Below are 17882 nucleotides of genomic sequence, written 5' to 3'. Positions count from 1 at the left end.
GATGCAGCTCACACATCAACCACATCTATATGTTAGTAATTAGGGAGGAACAGCAGGCACCATCCATATTGACTAAAATGACTTTCATTCTCCTCATAATGAACCTCACTGAAAAAAGGTTAGGGTTCAGGGTGGGTTCGGTGTTTGTGTTTGTGTTCTCGTGCTGTTTCGTTTACCTGAGACTGAGAGGGATATCTCTGAGAGGATATTAATATGTGAGACTAAATATGCATTTCATCTAGTTGCTGGCTTTATAACTTTGGTTTAAATGATCACCCGGTCTCCTTCCTTCCCTGATACTGTGGATTTGGCTTTCTGTTTTCCTTCCAACGCCTTCAGTCACCCGGTGATGATCTCCACCCACGTGTTGCACACGAAAGACCGGGGGGGCAGATGTTCTCTGAAAAGCAGCAGGCCTCCGTCTTCAATTGAATCTTGACAATAATCATCCTCTTCACGTCTGTTTCCATCTGGGTTGAAAGTTGAAGAGATCTGCTCCTCCGCTGATGGCAGGTCTGTTCCTGCTCCATGTGCTTTGTCATCGTTCTCTTAAGGCCTGATACACGGTGTACTGAAGGGGGTTTTATCTCATGGTATTTCAAACCCGGTGACTGCAAATCTCGACCTCTTTCACCGACCGAAAGGATTGCAGGCACACACATACTCACACACGGACACACACATGTACACACAAGGACAGGACAAACACACAGAAACGTAGGCACACACACATAAACACACACACACATACACAAGTTAGCGGGAGTCAGATGGCTGAGCGGTGAGGGAGTCGGGCTAGTAATCTGAAGGTTGCCAGTTCGATTCCCGGCCGTGTCAATTGACGTTGTGTCCTTGGGCAAGGCACTTCACCCTACTTGCTTCGGGGGGAATGTCCCTGTACTTACTGTAAGTCGCTCTGGATAAGAGCGTCTGCTAAATGACTAAATGTAATGTAAGTTAGGAACAAGGTTGCTGCTGAGGTATGTTTTAACTGTAATGGCTTTTTCAACGAAAGGAAACTTTTTCTTGTTTCACCTTGACATCTGGTAAACATCTGGTAGCCATAGCACCCGGTCATTTACTGCGTACGTTTCATACCTTCAACATACACCAAACATAAAACCCTCATAGAGTGCACTGTTCTCCTACTGCAGTAATGAGCAGCCGCTGAACCTACTGTTCGAGACTATGTTCCGGAGGCTGAGAGTAGTTTTTTGAAAGAAAAATAAGCTCGGAAAAGAAAAGAGAGAGTGAGCCTTCATTCAATGGGGAACTCCATATGAGTCCTCTGTTCTCGTCTCCCAGAAAGAAGAGAGAAGGATTTCGCGCCTAGCGCAGTGTTGCCGCTGAATCACGCTGTGAGAAAAACAGGTCCCAGTGGAACCACTTAGTTAAAGCGAGTCTCTATCTGGTACACTGCAGAGAAGAAGCAAATATTCCAGTCCGAAACAGGTGGATGACAATCATGAGAGTCCTCACAGGACCTCTACTGTACAGTCACACATTCACAGTGACGGGTGTGTAGGGCTTGCTCAGGGTATTCACTGGTGATTTTGAGGTAAATTACAATTAATTGCAAAAATAACATATTGACATCAGAAAGATAGAACTTCAGTCCTCATACCTCTTTTGGCCACTTAGGTGAGAGAATCTCACAGGTTCTCTGACCTGTGAGTTTGTTGCAAACATGGATGCCTCAGCATTTGAAGGTCCGTCTTCATTCTCACTTGGAGACCAACTGTCAAATTCTGCTTCAAACGTGATGAACAATCTGTCGCCTCTCTCTCAGGGTGTGTGTGAGTTGAATGCAAATGCACTCTACTGTACACCCCAACTCAGAACCACAGGGTTCCACAGCTACCCAGGCTCAAGCGAATTCATGTACACAAGGCTAATTTTTGGTTGGCATTTTCACCCACTCTCGCTGATCCTCATTACAATTCATGAGCCAGTTTGACAGGAGCTAATGCTGTTCCTCTGGTCTCCAGGCCTGAGGAGGCCACAGAAGGCCAGTCAGCAGTATTTGTGTTCGGGCTGCTAACCACTGCAGCTGAGACACTCCTGGGTCTTCACCAGCGTCTGAGGCTACAGCTTAGGAAGGAGCTGTGAGAGGGTGGTCAGTCAGCTAAAAACACTCCACAAAAACCCCAGTGCACCCAGAATGACAAGAAGGTACGGAAATGTGGATTCCCACTGCAGGCCAAAAGTCTTTATCTCCCTCTCTCCCTCTCTCTCTCTCTCTCTCTCTCTCTCTCTCTCTCTCTCTCTCTCTCTCTCTCTCTCTCTCTCTCTCTCTGTCTGTCTCTTTCTCTTCCTCCATCTTTTTTTAGCCCTCTAAACACAGCTGTAACTTAACACAATTTACTATTGCGTACAACAGTCTCCTGTGCTCGTGCAGTGAGGCAGGATGGAGGACTCCATGGCAGAGCAGAGCCAGCCACAGAAGCGTTGCTCTACAGCATGTTTGTGAGGGGGAAACAGATCGATGACAAAGGCTGTCAGAGCAGCTCAGTGTCTCGTCTGTCTAGATTGGGTTTGAAAGGCCATGTGTCATGTGGTTAATGAATTAAAGAGGTGCACTGCCAAGTCGGATCAGGGCTTGTGACAACCATCAATATCTCACATGCGTTGCATTTTCCCCTGGAGGGAGTGATGGAGGGTGATGTCACAAGACAAGATGGCAACGTCCTAACATCATGTACTTTGTGAACATGCTTGATGTCTGTGGTTCTCAAATCTCTGATTACTACCCACATACAGGCTTTTAAATGCTTGAACTTGGTTTTGGACCAAACATACAAGACTAAACAAGGTATCTAAAGTTTAGAATCTGAGGTTGTTATGTTTCAAAGATCAAATTCAAATTGTAAGAAGTGAGCACTTCTATTTAGTTCTGAATGAGATTACAGGGGGTGAGCAACAATATAAGCAATTCAACAGGTTAATCTACCGCATGCATAATATCAAAAAGTTCGAACATAATTTCTTGGTACAGTATAATTACTGGCCCTCAACACTACAGGGAGTATTGAGAGAGAAAACAGCAACAGTCAGATTTCCTCTATTCATTCATTACCGCCAATGTTTATGTGTGAAAATAGATTTGGAAAGTACATGCAATAATATACATGAATACAGATCTCTGTGGGGCTCCTCTTCACAATTGGCATCTTGCTGTGAGGCTCAGCTATGTTTTTAAATTGAAAAGTAATGAAATCTTCAAGGAATACACTTCAAGGTGGGAAGAGAAAAGTGGGTTTGAGTTTGGTATTAGGTTTCATAACCTCAGTTGACTGCAGTTTACTGTTGCTCCTCTTAGAAAGCTACATCTTGTCTACATTCGTGATCTTTTACAGAGCTTCTCCTGAATCTGGAAACAAGGGAGTCAGGTGGCTGAGCGGTTAGGGAATCGGGCTAGTAATCAGAAGGTTGCCGGTTCGATTCCCCGCCAAGCAAAATGACGTTGTGGCCTTGGGCAAGGCACTTCACCCGACTTGCCTCGGGGGAATGTCCCTGTACTTACTGTAAGTCGCTCTGGATAAGAGCGTCTGCTAAATGTATAAATGTAAACAAGTGAAAGGAAATCATTTCAAACACCACCACATCAAACAAAAACAACGGAACAATCATGCAACCATAAAAACAAATAAATGTAAACAGAATATTTCTCCTCAGAACAATTAATAACAGACTGTTAGTTCTCTTATCCCAGACCCTCTGTCCACCATTCCCACCTTCATTTCATATTCAATCTTATCATCTAAAACCAGAGATCTTAACAGCATCCCAGACCACTTTAACATGCTTTATTTGACATCAACAACAAGCCATTACAACAACATTCAGGTTCTCAACCCCCGAGTCAATCCCCATTTAATTATCCCTACTTTAAAATTCCATCACTGAAATAGTTACAGCAGTGTGTAACCTACAGTGGCAGCACAGCCTACAGTCCCAGACACTATAAAGCCAGTGACCTGTAAACACACGCTGCCTGCTCCAGTTTGTAGTGTTTAACAACATGGACACTGGACTGGTGCTGACAAATCAAGCAATAAGTAACACATCAGTACACTTCTATCTCTGCTTTTATTCTCCCTTACCTATCAGAGAGAGAACTCGACACCGATACATAGAAAAGGAAATTAAATTCCATGCCTCATAACGGCAGTTGACTTTATCAGTGCAGTGGAGAAGGATTCTCTGTGGTTCTGTAAGTGGGAGGTTAAGACTTCCCTGGGCATCTGACAGCCCTCCAAACACACATATCTCCTCCGGCCCACTCCAATTTCAGATTTGTCCAGCTGGAAACCAGCCCAAAGAGTTATTAGTCCATGTCAACTCTCATGCTCCCGTTGGCCATGTAGCTGCTTATGAAAGCTAGAGTAAATCCTGAAAATAAATGATGTTCAGATTGCAATCATAATTTAAGGTTATAGTTCTGGTGGTGTACTGAAGACGTAAAGAGAGATGTTTGTGCTTCATGAACAATCAGCAAATTACCATGACATGGGCAGTTTCGATATAGGATACATGTACAGTAAATCCTTTTATAACTCAGCATGGGGGTTTTCAATCCTATTATCATGTAATATTAAAATGCTGTTGAAGGAATTTACAGCAGAGAACCAACGTGAATTCCCATGACAGAAGGAGACAGCCAGGAATTGGCATGGAATTATCATTCAGTAATTAACAGTAAATGCCTATCTAGGAATATTCATTTTGATAAATACGTTCCACGCACTGAATTGCTGAAAGTCATTTTGTAACATGATAAAATCTGAATCCCAATCAATTCATTCTCAGAGGTGTGAAATTAATTCATAAGATATTCTATTTCCTCTCATTTCTTCAGACAATGATTTGATCTTGAGCCTTCGGAGAATAGTGTTTATACAATTCGATTATGAACAGCAGCATTCTCTCTTCGTGATCTTTTTACCAAGGGAGTGTAACATTACTCTGCATCTCCCCTGTCCTGTGGCACTTGACTCATTACTGCTTAAGAGAACGTAGTGAGTTTCTGATGCCCCCTTGTGGAAGTAGCAGTAAGCCTAACAGTCATTTTGAAGGACGCCTCGTAATCATTTTTTACATGTTGAGCTGTTACAACTAGTCAGTCAGTCTCCCTCCGCTTCTACATGTCTGTTTTTTTTAACTGCCGAATGCAGCTGAACCCACGAAGAGGAAGGTCCGTTTCAACCTTAGGAAAGGAGAACCCTCCATAAAACCAAACGTTTACTAGGAGACACCTGCAATTAGGGAGCATATTTCCCCCGGCTTCCAACGGAGCGTGTTGACGTTCAGGTACTCATTACTGTGTCCCGCTGCGTGCTAGCTGCCTTTAAAAATGTCAGCAGCGGCCGTAGCCCTCAGCATAGGGTGTAGCACGCTAGGGGTTGGTGACAGCTCAACCACAGGCCTCGAACCCGTCTGTTTGACACAGATGCAGTTATGCAAATTGATAGCCATGGTACGTATCCCAACACCAGTCTTATTCAGTCCTTAGTTTATGCGCAAAATTGATCCAACATCTTGATCAAGATGACACAACTGAACTGAAAGCTGGGTTTGCTGGGTCTTTGTTGTTTATTGGACTGTCAGTTCTGTACAGTGCCAAAAAGGTTGGTTCTCAGAGCTTTTCATCTCAGCCTCTAGGCCTACTTCTTGAACATGTTAGGAATTTGTGTTGTTGAGAGTACTTGAAGTGGCAATGTAAGACAAGACAGCAGTGGATAGAGTTTGTGACTTCCATGTAGGTCTGTTTCTAAGTAAGTACAGTAATAAGTACAGTGTATCTTATTGTACAGTTTAAGCTGTCAAGGTAACTTGAAAAAATTCATCTTGTTTTAGTTTCATTGATGTTTCTTTACAATTCAGTTGGATGTGCTTGTGACTTGACTTGTCAGAGCCATAGGTTGTTATCATCCTCAGAAGTAAAAGCCAGCTTAGTTTCAGAACATGTCTTTATTTGGAACTTTAAAAAAAAACAAAATAGTGGAGGGTGTTTGAGGTCTGCAGCTACAGAAAAGCTATGAAAACAACATTAAATACATTTTAGAGAGAATAATGTTCACAAATCAATGTACAACACGGGGAGATACTTTGCATACACATGAATTATGACTAATCCACCTTCAAGTGCAGTACTCTACTCTAGAACACACACCATCTACACAGAGAACTGCTCCTGCAGATATGCAGTGTTGTGTTTAATTCACACATTTTACCTAGTTTTCTATGTGACGATAAAACCTATAGAAACGTATAGCCCACTAATATAACTGACTGCAACTGGAACATATTGGGACATTATAAGTCTCTGTGATCAGAGTTTGGATCCGAGATCTGGGTGTCAGTGTTGATTGAACCCTGTCACCCTGCTAGACTGTGTGTGAGAGGGAGAGGAGTGTGTCAGTGCGACACATATAATGGCTCGCTATCATGACCGTGTTACTCTGATGATTCACTTCTTCCTGTACTGGCTCATGTATCCCCTGAGGAAGTCTTCGAACCGTGGGCCGGCGTACTCGGGAGCTGTGTAGCCGGCGAAGGGGTGTGGCGCCTCGCGGCTCGGCTCCTCCTGCTGGGCGGGTTCATCGGCGGCGGAGGCAGCGGGGTCGGCTCGACGCAGACGGCAGTTGTAGTCGACCTCGGGGTCGCAGTCGGGATGTGGCTCGATCACACCGTTCTTGGACGGGCCGGCGGCGGGGGCAGGAGCAGCGAACTTGCTGCAGGTGGGGTCAAACGGGTGGCAGGCGGGGGCGGCGGCCTTGGCATCATCGCTGGCCTCCACGGCCGCGCAACCCTCGTCGTAGTGGATGTAGCAGTCGTACCCCTCCTTCGTCTTGCCCTTGACCCCCAGGCGGGAGCGGACTTCGTACTGGGGCAGGAGCTGGGGCGGCTTGCGCAGCGCGGCGGCCGCCCTCAGCAGGCAGAAGGGGTCGTAGGTGGGGTCGCAGGGCGCCAGGGCGGGGCGGAATGGGGCCAGGGCAGGGGTGGGGGGCGCTGGCTCGTCCTTGGGGGTGAACTCCAGCACGGGCTTGGTGAGGCTGGACAACTTGGTGGCGGTCAGGGGGTTGCAGCCCTCGTCGAAGAGGGGGTTGCAGTGCTGCTCCTTGGGGGCTTCCTCGACCGCAGCAGCCTCGGGAGCGGGCGCTGGTGGGGCTGCCACGTTGGCCACACACAGGGGGTCGATCTCGGGGTTGCAAGTGGGGTACAGGTGGTAGTAGCCGGTCGGGGCCTTTTGCACAAGCAGGGGCTTACAGTAGGGGTCCTTGGTGGGGTCGCAGCCCAGGGCAGAGTAGGACGGGGCAGGGCCGGGAGCGGGGCGGTACCCATAGGCGGCACGCAGGTGGTACTGGAGACACTCGACGTCGGAGGGGTTGCAGATGCGTAGGAGCTCCGTCTTCTGCTCAGCGCTCAGGAAGGGCTCCAGGACAGGGGCGTAGTAGTAGAACCCTGTGGGGGACTTCATGGGGATGGGCAGCATGGGGGTCAGGATGGGAGCGGGGACTTTGGCCGGAGCCGGGGCAGGCTCTGGGACTGCGGCCTTGGGCAGCAGAGGGAACAGGCAGTAGGGGTCGTAGTATGGGTTGCACAGTCTCACGGGGGCTGCCTTGACGGGAGCAGGCATGACCAACTTGGCTTTGGGCTTGCTGGTGGACTCTGCGATGCACTCGGGGTCGTCGGAGTCGGCACACGACTTGTAGATCTCGCTGAGGTGGGTGAGGTAGTGGTTGAAGGTGGGGCCCTCCTCAGATCTGTGCTTGTTCTGCAGGTAAGCCATGTACATACGGTCCAGGTCCTCTACCTGGGGAGCACAGAGAGAGAGGGAGAGAGAGAGAGACATCAAGATCACGAAATACTAGGATGGGAATGACTTCCCTTGGTTCCTTTCATACAATGTACACACTAACCCTTTCCCAAGAGTGACTGATCAAATTTTGATTTTGACTGAACTGTCAAAATGTCAAGTTATTTTGTACCCAGAGAATAAAATGTCTAATAATAATCATTCCCGCTGTCACTCACTCCTTCCTGATTTCCAGTCTCCATGAAGTACTTGTACCACCCCCAGAAGTCTGGCAAACGCTTAACCTGGGGCAGGCTTCTCGTGTTGCGAACCAGCTTCTTCAGGTTGGCCATGGCATGGCTTTTCACCTCACTAGATACGGCAGTGTCTGATCAAAAACGGGAGAATGTCGATAAATCCTATGTAAGGCTGTGTGTGTGTGTGTTTATGAATGTACCGTACAGGAGTTGCATCTCCCATCCTCCATGAGCGATACATCCAGACTCAGCTTGATCCTCTCACTCACCCTCCCCCTGCTCCTGCTGCCCCACAGGAACGGCCCCCAGGAACTCTGTAAAACAGGAACAGGGACTTGAGAGGACTGGAACCAGATGTTGTGTTCCCTCCTACAGAAGGGGGAAAATGCTGACCCGCTAACAAGCCCGAGGAGGAGGGAGGTGACGGCAGGCGGGCGCAGGGCAGCGTCCTGCAGACCCCAAAGCTGCTGCCTACCTTTGAACACAATCACAACGGGGGGGGGGGGGGGGGTGTGTGCTCCTGATATTGGGGGGCCCACTGGAAGTCGAGCCATAAAACTACAAAGCAACATGCTCAAAGCAACCCAACACGTACACACACACACACACCCTCCACTCCAATTATTGAAATCATGTGAAGACGACAAGAGGGGTTGACATGTTCAGCAGGCATCACAGCTCCACACGTATGTACTTAGCGGCAGGGGTTGCCTTTAGAACTTTACGACTTGAAGGAAAAAGCACAGTCAGCTGATTATACATAAGCCCCTAGTCGCTCACCTTCGCCAAGGAGAAATAGTGCTGCTCTGAAGTATTAATGACATACTGTCCTGGCAGAGTGAAACGCACATAAAAGTCTGTAACAGACGATCATCTGAATCCCTTACATTTCATCTAACGATCTATGACTATCCATCATCACTGACATTTAGGCATCTCATAAATGTATTTGTATACTCTTTATCAATGACTTGTGGCATTTGGTAATACTGTATGCATAAAGTTTCATAAGACTTTGGCTTTTATGGGAGACAGCTGCAGTGTATTGTGGCTATAGAGTAATTTCCTTTTGTGGTATGTTTGCCTACCAGTTAACGTGTATATAACAGCTGAGACAATGAAACACTGAAATCTCACCTGGTAATAAGACAACTGCAAGCAGGATTCCAGTGTAGGTCAGGGAAAACCACCGTCTTCCAACAGGCGCCATTTTCTGTCTCTTTTCTTTTCCTAAGGTAGATGGAGGAGATTCTGTTTCAGGGGATCCAATGGGACAAACAGTTACCTTCGAGTCCAGAGACATGACCTCTGAAATGGGATACTGACAGTCTCCTCTCAGTGCCTGGTTAGGTGATTAACTTTAAGGTAAAGTACTTGATCTCAAATGGAATCTTTGAAATGTCTGTTTGTAGTTACCTACTGTACACAAGTCAAGAAGATCCATTGAAGTAAAAAAAAAAATTGTTATAAACATCAAACATGTTAAATGTGAAAAGAGAGAAAATATGAGAGTTAGTGGAACTCGAAGATGAACTGCTGTGAACTGAGAAACTGTATTTGCTCACAACACTGTTGGCTGTGACTGTAACCATAACCCCAACAAAGTACATCTAAATTCAGTTACAAAAACACTGAAAAGTATTTTTTCTGTCCACCCATTACCCAGTTTTGGTCGAAAACAAGAATCGCTGGACCCCTACCTGTAAAGGTGTTGAATGTTCAGACCTCCTAGGATCACCTCAAGAGCCGCAGGCTCTCTGGACTGAGTGCTGAGGAGGTGTTGTTAGTCTGAGATGTGTACACTCTATCTCTCTGCTCCCTGTATGGGACAGTTGGGCTGGGCAACATTTTTAAGGAGCCCTTTAATCATTAAAAACAAAAAGGCATGTCATACGGCTGAAGCACGCTGTTAGGAGCGACAGGATAGGCTCCTGTACCGTTGGGCCAGCCAATGGGGGTCCTGTAATTAGGACGAGGTGAACAGTAAGACGAGCCTGCTGAAGGACCATCCACAGGGTGTTATTTATGCGTTGGATACAAGTTTCTGCTCTGAGATGGAATTTATGTGCATGATGACATACAGAAGACAGAAAAAATGTGATTCCCGCAGACAAACAGCCCGTGACCATCTCTCGCTTAATTACAGTCAGGAGTAACTGTGTTGAGGTGACAGTATAGGAGAGACTGTTACTGTATGTCAATGTATGTGTGTTCTGAAAGAGAAGACTGAATAAAGCAAATAACAACAAATCACACAAGTAGTTATTTTAGCTACCTGGTCTCTGAGAGATGCTAAAACATGCTTGATGAAGCCAGAGAAAGCTGCTGCAGGTTTATATCAAGTGATGGTCTCTTCCGTAAGAACACGCCATGCACTCTTTGTATCCAGTGAATCTAATGCATATGTTTGACCAATCATGTTGATCAATGGGGACAATCTCTTTAATGATAGTTTTGAAAGATACAGTGAAAATGTTGACTTTTGATTTCTGTTTCAATCAAATGTATGTTCAGATACTGTATGTTATGTATGTATACATATGTATACATGTAAATGTATGTTAAGGTGTGTGGCACTTGGCTAACCTTTTTCTTTATCCTTCTCATGTCATTAAGGTACAGTATGTGTCTTACTGGAAAAGTATTGAATTTCATATGTCACAAATGTTATTTAATGCTATTGCAGCCATAACAACTAAATACAGAAAATTCTTTTTTTATAAAGATGGGAAAAAAAGTTTGCGTGAAAGGCTTAGAAAGCCGTTAAAAACTGCATGTGAAAGGAAAACTCATTAGAAAACCAGACCCTTGTTGTAAAAATTATGACGCCCTGACAACCACTTTCACATAAGCAGTTTTACTATTATGCTCCTTAACATGTAATAGTCAACATGTAAGAGTTTTTATTATTATTATAATATTATAACTTTTTCAATACTTAATATATATTAAAACAATGTCACAGAATATGCTGTATTTAATACAGAGGCATAATGTACATATTGTGAGATTGTCAGAGAGTGATTTGTGTCAGCATAAATAATTCTGTCCATTTTAACTTTTTTTGCAGACCTCAATTCATCATTTGCCATCTGCAGTAAGTTTAAGGTGACTGCATATAGGACCCTGAAATCACATATGTAATTATTTTTAAAACAGGTGTTCCTCAATGCTTAGAAACCTACAATCCAGTCTGGAAGCAGTTTAGAACACGAACATGATAGAAACTCATAATTTTTGCATACCATATATGGAGTAATTTGGGGGATTTGAAGAATTTCACAACATCTGGAGCCAGTGTTGACTTTTTAAGAATTTGTTCAAACCTGAAACTTACATGAATGAAAATGACATGTCATTTACACTTTAAATTGATAGTCTTGCAAGTAAAAAAGTATGAAAATAGAGTTTTGTGCACTTATCTGTTAACATATCAAAAATGTAAAGATGTTGAAACATTTTACAAGATGTCATCATCGTCAAAGAGGTCTTCAAAATCTGTGAAGACAGATGAAACATAACAAATTATGTCATGTCAGTCATATATCAACATCATGCAAGCAAAGCATTTTCCTATAACTTTTTAAGTGGGAATGTTGGGTCGCAGAGGAGCAAGGGGATAAAAGCAAAGAGCTCTGGGAATGCACTTGTTTCCAGTTCCTTCCTGGGTGTCTGAGTCAAGGTCAAAGGTCAATCTGAGAACTCTGTACAGACACGACCAGGATATCGTCTAATCCTACAGTAATCTTATAGAAATACATTATTTTGCCTTAATACCCACATATGGGTTATTTAGAAGACTGAACCTTCTAAACTCTAACTATTCATGTCGTTCTTTGCATCAAAATGAGGCATGTTACACGTTAGCTCTGATAAGACTGTGGTATGCAGACATCACTGAGCTGTCTTTGTTCTCAGTCTACATTCCGTTTTCTGTGCATAAAAGCTGTCATCTAAAACCACAGCTACACACAAAAACAACAACAACACTTTGACGAAAATGAAAGACTTTACCTATGAAACACACAGTATTACCTGTTCCCTCAGATAAACTAGGCACTCAAACGTTCGTTTTTTCCCCTCCTATGTCACGTTGAAGATTTTTGTACGTTTTTTTTTACTTTTAAGAAACACATTTTTAGACACAGTGCAAGCCTTCTCAATCTACTTTTGTGAAATGCATGGGGGAAACGCATCATTTTAGAGAGCCACAATAGTGTTTTTGGATGGTGCACATGTCTTTGAGTAGATATGTGAATTTAATATTTTCTCCTGTTGATCAACATCTAAACATCAATTTGTTTATTATTTTGGATTCAAAATATCAGCTATCTGTCTGGTTTACAAAATAACACATTTTCCACTTTGGTTTTGGGATGCCTTTCCAACAAGACACTGTATGCCTATTTAAAAGGTAGTAAAGCCGTTCTCCTAAAGTGAGCATGCACACCTAACGGGTGTAAGTGTTCCCGCAGTGGAGGTCTGGGATGAATCTGTGTGGCATATGGGAGAAGCCATGCCTGTTTGATGTTGTTTGGCCTCAGGACAAGGATCACACTCCATGATACAACTCACTTTGTAAAAAGGGAGAGCAGTAAAGCCTTTCCTGCTGCCCCAGAGCCAACAGACTTCAGAAGTCTACAAGTGGAAAGCATCTGCTAATAGATTCAATGTGCCCTTAAAACTCTTCAACTCTAAAACTATTCAAACATTTTTTTTAAAACAGGATGAGGTTCAATGCCAATCCATCTACTTTAATCAGTTGAAATGATCCACAGAAATCTTGGTGTGAGCAGAGTACAACTGGATTTATGCTATTACATTTTCATGTGCACCTTTATAGACTACAGCCTTGGAGACCTGGGAGCTGGGAGCAGTTTAATTCTGTGAATTAAACTGATTTGTTGGAGGTCGTTAGAAAAAAAGCTCCTGCTGTTCTCAGCCCAGAAAATGAAACTATGTCCTAATGCTCTACGTTATACTATACTAAGTGCCAGTGTGTCAAGGAAAAGCTGCTAGTTTTAACAAACAGTGCTTTTCCTTTCAGTAAAAAGCCCCAAAAATATAGCTACACGATGTAGGCCTATATTGTTTCAAGTGAAGGCCTTTCAATTTCGAGGTAGGCCTTCATCAGCAACCATTCAGGCTACTACACTGCTGGCACTAGCAACTCAGTCAGCAAATCGCATCAAGATCTACGTATGGCGTTCTAGGTTATAGAACTTTACTTTACAATATTACGAGTGCAGCATTTATATACACTAATACTGTAGGCCTAACTCACTTAAACTTGAGTTCACATATCGACCTCCCATAAACGTCTCTCAAACCACATGGTGGCAGTAGATGTCCACCAGTGCTCCATGACCGAGAGAAAGGTCTTGAGTCAATCAAGTAATCATTGAACTTTATTAAATCTAATACGTGACCTCACGTTTTCACTTTATGGGATAAACATGTGAATTAGGTCAGTTAACTTCCTGTGATACGACACAAATACTGTATGTCTGAATAAAATAACATTTAAATACAAAAGACAATATTACTGTACATTACAAGTAGGACTCCGCTCAAGAAAAACTTCTGAAAACCCATCACTGAAGCATACATTTGTTTTGGTAACTTAACTTGTGAGTTTATTTAAGTAAATTGATCCAGTAAACAGTCTAATACTTCTGCCCTATAATTTCAACTAAGATCACTCAAAGTGTCTTGTCACACCCTTGCTGCCTGCTAGCGATCATTCTGCTAACGTCAATGTTGTTGTTGGTAAAAGTTGCTTTGGATTTTTCAATGGTGGCCGCTGGTAGAGTTCTCGTGCGACTGAGGATCCAGGCGAAGTCTACGTGGAACAGTCGCAGGACATCAGTACAGGAGTAGATCAAGGCAGAGTTGTCATAGTCCGTGGACAAAATCCAGTATGGGGAATAAGGTAGGACTATTGGACACACAGAAACAACTCAAACGTTTATTTCAGTATTTCAGTGAAGGCTAGATTAGACCAATGCGATCACATTATCCTTCTTATAAGGTCAACGAAAACAGGAGTTAAGCACACACTGACACGCACACAAACACAAACAAACAAACACACACACTCACCATAGGAGTAGCTGATCCCAAGCTTGGCAGGATTCTTCGGATCCTCTGTTACTCCTGTCCCCTCAATAGTTCTCACCTCTCCTTTTCTGTCAGTGTTAGAATATGAAAGGGTCAAAAGCTCAGTATCAAAATATGTCTCCACTAACTGCACTATATAATACAGAAATATGCTTAAGTCCTTAATCGAGCTCAAGATAAAACCGTCTAACTGTTTTTTTTTATCTTGTATTCATCAAGTGCTGATACTCACAGTATTTCTGAGCTGACTACTCGAATGGTTTGATCAAGCTTCATGGTGAAGTTGGTTTCAATGCACCTTCCTTTCTCAAACTGGGCTGGCAGCTTAGCGATTTCAAACCATCTTCCCATAAACTAGAATCAGGCAGAAAATAAAACACACACACAGATTCAGCAAAAAATCTAGTGTGCACGATTCTATCCATGTAATTTAGGGTTAAACAACTAGAGAAAGTGGTCATCTTTTATGTTTTTTTTTTTGTAAAAAGGGGTTGCCTGGTTGCCCCTCAACCAACAGTTCTATGGGCGTATGTGAAGCCCTCTGTGACATGCTTGCGTGTAAAAAGGGCTATACAAATACATTTTGATTTGATTTGAGGGGTCAAGATATGTCCTCATCGGTCAGAAAAAAATAAGAGGTGGTGTGGTACCTTCTTGATGCTGAAAGAAGCTTGGACTGCTGGTTCTGGACATGGGCCCCAATGGGGCACCTGGGCACTGATGAGGGGCAGGAGAAGGGGCAGAACTAGGGTAAAAGACAGCCTCATGTTTCCCAGGGTGACTGTCATCTGAGAGGAATCAACAACGTTTTGAGTTTAAATGTAAATCAAGAGAAAAGACGCCTGTTGTTGTCACGTATCTGTCTGTTCCAATGTTCCAACCAAACCTACGCCCTTGTCTAAAATTAGATTTGTCTGCATCCAGCAGTTCTTAAGCTTAAGCACCCCGAGAGCATGCAGGAACATTAAACATTAGATTATAGATATTTATGTTATATATGAAATTAAACTTAACTCATTTATTAAGGGCTATAGTACAGCATGTGAGATTGGATGATTTATTTGAAAATGTACAACTATGGACACTTCTTCTATCCACTAGTCAAGTCATATTTAGTCATTTTTATGACATCATATGAAAATAAAATGTATAAAAATACTATTACAAAATCCCCCTGCTAAAGATATTACAGCAATAGCCATGCTCCACATATGAATACAGTAAACGGAAAAGAACAAGTTATCACAATCTTTAAATCTAAACAAAATCTCCATGTCAATTTACATGACATCCTACATTATCTGTCAATAATAAACATCTTGTCTTACCTCTGTGGGCTGTAGGTCTACAAATCTGGTGCAGCTCTGGACACTGGTGTATTTATAAGAGACGTTAGCTCCCTTAGGTCATGCTGCACTTAGACCCAGACTCCTGAATGAGCCCCATTGTAGAAACCAGGGCTTATTTCTGACATAAAGTAAACAATTATCTAATTAAAGTCATGGGGGACACACTAGGATAAATGTTATAAAACAATCTGGCCGGCTGGTCTCTTCTTTCGGATGGACAGATCCTTTTCTAGGATGTTTTTGTGAGATTTGTGAGGATTTCCAGGCCTTCTGAGGCTTTTGAGATCATCTTGTTTTATTCCCCACTGCCCATGACGGGTATTTTCTGTGGTAGGTATTTATTTGCAGAGGGAATAATTGATGGTTTTGTTTGGAAGCAACACACAATTTTCACAGCACGCGTGAAAATCTAAACCAAAATAATTGTCATCCCAAAACAACCTCACACAAAACGCGTTTTTTTTTCTCCATATATTTATAATAAGGGAAGTTCATTGAATCAAAGGACAGTGAAATCATTACAAGTATTCCCACTCCTCTCCCTCACCCAGGAGTCTCTCTGTCACTGAGGCATGCTGCCGCAGTCGCTCTGGTCGCCAACCTGGAGCTTGTCATAGATGCCGTGAGACCTCAGGATGCTGAGCAGCTCCTCCACGGTGTCGGCGGAGAGGGTCCTCTCTCTGCTCATGATCCAGACAAAGACCCTGTGCTGCAGGTCTTCAACGTTGGTGCAGGAGTACACAAGGCTGTAGCTGTCATAGTCGGTGGACAGCACCCAGTAAGGGCCAGGTCTGGAACCTGAAACAGACAACACCATCGAAGCAAAAACCAAGATGGACTTATTTAGCTTGTTTTGATTATGTTCTGCAGATTTTAGGTTATGACTAACTGTGAAAATTCTACCATAGATAAGTGGATCAATCTAATTCCACACAACATGCACTTACAAGTATCGTTTATGATTTCACTGGAATTAAACTCAGATGGAAGGATTAGATAGAAACTTTGGGATCAGATGTGTTCAATGTTAAGGACTTGGAACTTGTCCTCAACATTGTGAAACAGTTGTCCCTACCTGTGAAGAAGTTCACTTCCAGCTTGGCGGGGTCAGAGGGATCTACCACACGGGCGATTCCCTCGGTGGAGGTGACACGCCCATCGGACCTGCAACAGCATTGCTCATGTGTCAAACAACCCTCCCTTTGCTCATTAAACACTTGGACATTCTGTATACTCACTGCAGGGACTGATTGATGACCTCCACTGTGCCGTCACTCTGAAGGCTGTAAGTGGCCTGGCTACATTTTCCCTTCTGGAAGAAGGCAGGCACTTTCTGTATGCCGTGCCACCTTCCCATGTACTGCACACACAACAAAAGTCTGGTTTAAAACACTTACTGGGAGACTGAATGTCTTTGGGACTCATAAAAAAACATTAGTTTTGAATGGGGATTCTGTATTCAGAACTGTAGAATTCAAGTTTTGATAATGGTCTGTGCCGCAATTAAATCTGCCCTGTCTCATTCACAATTTCAAAAACTGTTCAAATGGACAGTTCAACGTTTTAGGAATTTTTGTCTGAAAGGACCATTGTACATCCTTTTCCTAGGTGCCCTGGGAAGTGGAAGGGTCAGAAGTCAGTTGGCTGAGCGGTGAGGGAGTCGGGCTAGTAATCCGAAGGTTGCCAGTTCGATTCCCGGTCATGCAAACTGACGTTGTGTCCTTGGGCAAGGCACTTCACCCTACTTGCCTCGGGGGAATGTCCCTGTACTTACTGTAAGTCGCTCTGGATAAGAGCGTCTGCTAAATGACTAAATGTAAAATGTAAATGTACGTCAAGCGTGATCCATTTACCTGAGAGATATCAAAGCTCTGCTGGACCGGGGGCAGAGGGCACCTCCCAGGGTTGATCACCTGCCCGTTGGTGGTCCACAGGGACAGGAGAGCGACACCAAGCACCATGAACATCTGCATCTTAGAGCTGAGACAAAGGTTCAGTCAGTCCAGTGAGGAAGGTTCAGAAAGAGAGAGACGTAACATCTGGGTCAGATGGCTGAGCGGTTAGGGAGTCGGTCTATTAATCAGAAGGTTGTTGGTTCGGTTCCCGGCCGTGCAAAATGACGTTGTGTCCTTGGGCAAGGCATTTTACCCTACTTGCCTCGGGGAGAATGTCCCTGTACTTACTGTAAGTCGCTCTGGATAAGAGCGTCTGCTAAATGACTAAAAATGTAAATGCAAACTGAAAGCTGATGATTGTGAGAATGAGTCAGGAGGAGCCACAATGTCCACGTTGTTCATGTTCACCATGTTGTTCTTATGGTTTCCTTAAGTTTAAGTTTGCATTAACTAATAGGGTTTA

General features: G+C 43.7%; 3 protein-coding genes across 3 annotated transcripts; all 3 read right to left on the bottom strand.

Annotated features, from left to right (window-relative positions):
• Nucleotides 1–6469: 6469 nt before the first annotated feature.
• Nucleotides 6470–9265, bottom strand: and2 (actinodin2). Its single transcript, XM_067252918.1, has 4 exons — nucleotides 9193–9265; nucleotides 8325–8369; nucleotides 8038–8186; nucleotides 6470–7816 (listed from the first exon to the last, which is right to left on the bottom strand). Exons 1-4 carry the CDS (start codon nucleotides 9263–9265, stop codon nucleotides 6470–6472), a joined length of 1614 nt encoding a protein of 537 aa, XP_067109019.1.
• Nucleotides 9266–13466: 4201 nt separating this feature from the next.
• apoda.1 (apolipoprotein Da, duplicate 1) lies at nucleotides 13467–15513 on the bottom strand. Its single transcript, XM_067253997.1, has 5 exons — nucleotides 15504–15513; nucleotides 14826–14963; nucleotides 14408–14529; nucleotides 14158–14243; nucleotides 13467–13993 (listed from the first exon to the last, which is right to left on the bottom strand). Exons 2-5 carry the CDS (start codon nucleotides 14961–14963, stop codon nucleotides 13758–13760), a joined length of 582 nt encoding a protein of 193 aa, XP_067110098.1. The 5' UTR covers nucleotides 15504–15513; the 3' UTR covers nucleotides 13467–13757.
• A 573-nt stretch (nucleotides 15514–16086) lies between these two features.
• On the bottom strand, nucleotides 16087–17497 carry LOC136959603 (apolipoprotein D-like). Its single transcript, XM_067253999.1, has 4 exons — nucleotides 17378–17497; nucleotides 16763–16884; nucleotides 16600–16688; nucleotides 16087–16322 (listed from the first exon to the last, which is right to left on the bottom strand). Exons 1-4 carry the CDS (start codon nucleotides 17495–17497, stop codon nucleotides 16087–16089), a joined length of 567 nt encoding a protein of 188 aa, XP_067110100.1.
• Between the last annotated feature and the right edge of the window lie 385 nt (nucleotides 17498–17882).

This window comes from Osmerus mordax, chromosome 16, assembly GCF_038355195.1.
Source record: "Osmerus mordax isolate fOsmMor3 chromosome 16, fOsmMor3.pri, whole genome shotgun sequence".
NCBI classification, from domain to species: domain Eukaryota; kingdom Metazoa; phylum Chordata; class Actinopteri; order Osmeriformes; family Osmeridae; genus Osmerus; species Osmerus mordax.
This window is presented reverse-complemented; position numbering and strand designations above follow the sequence as displayed.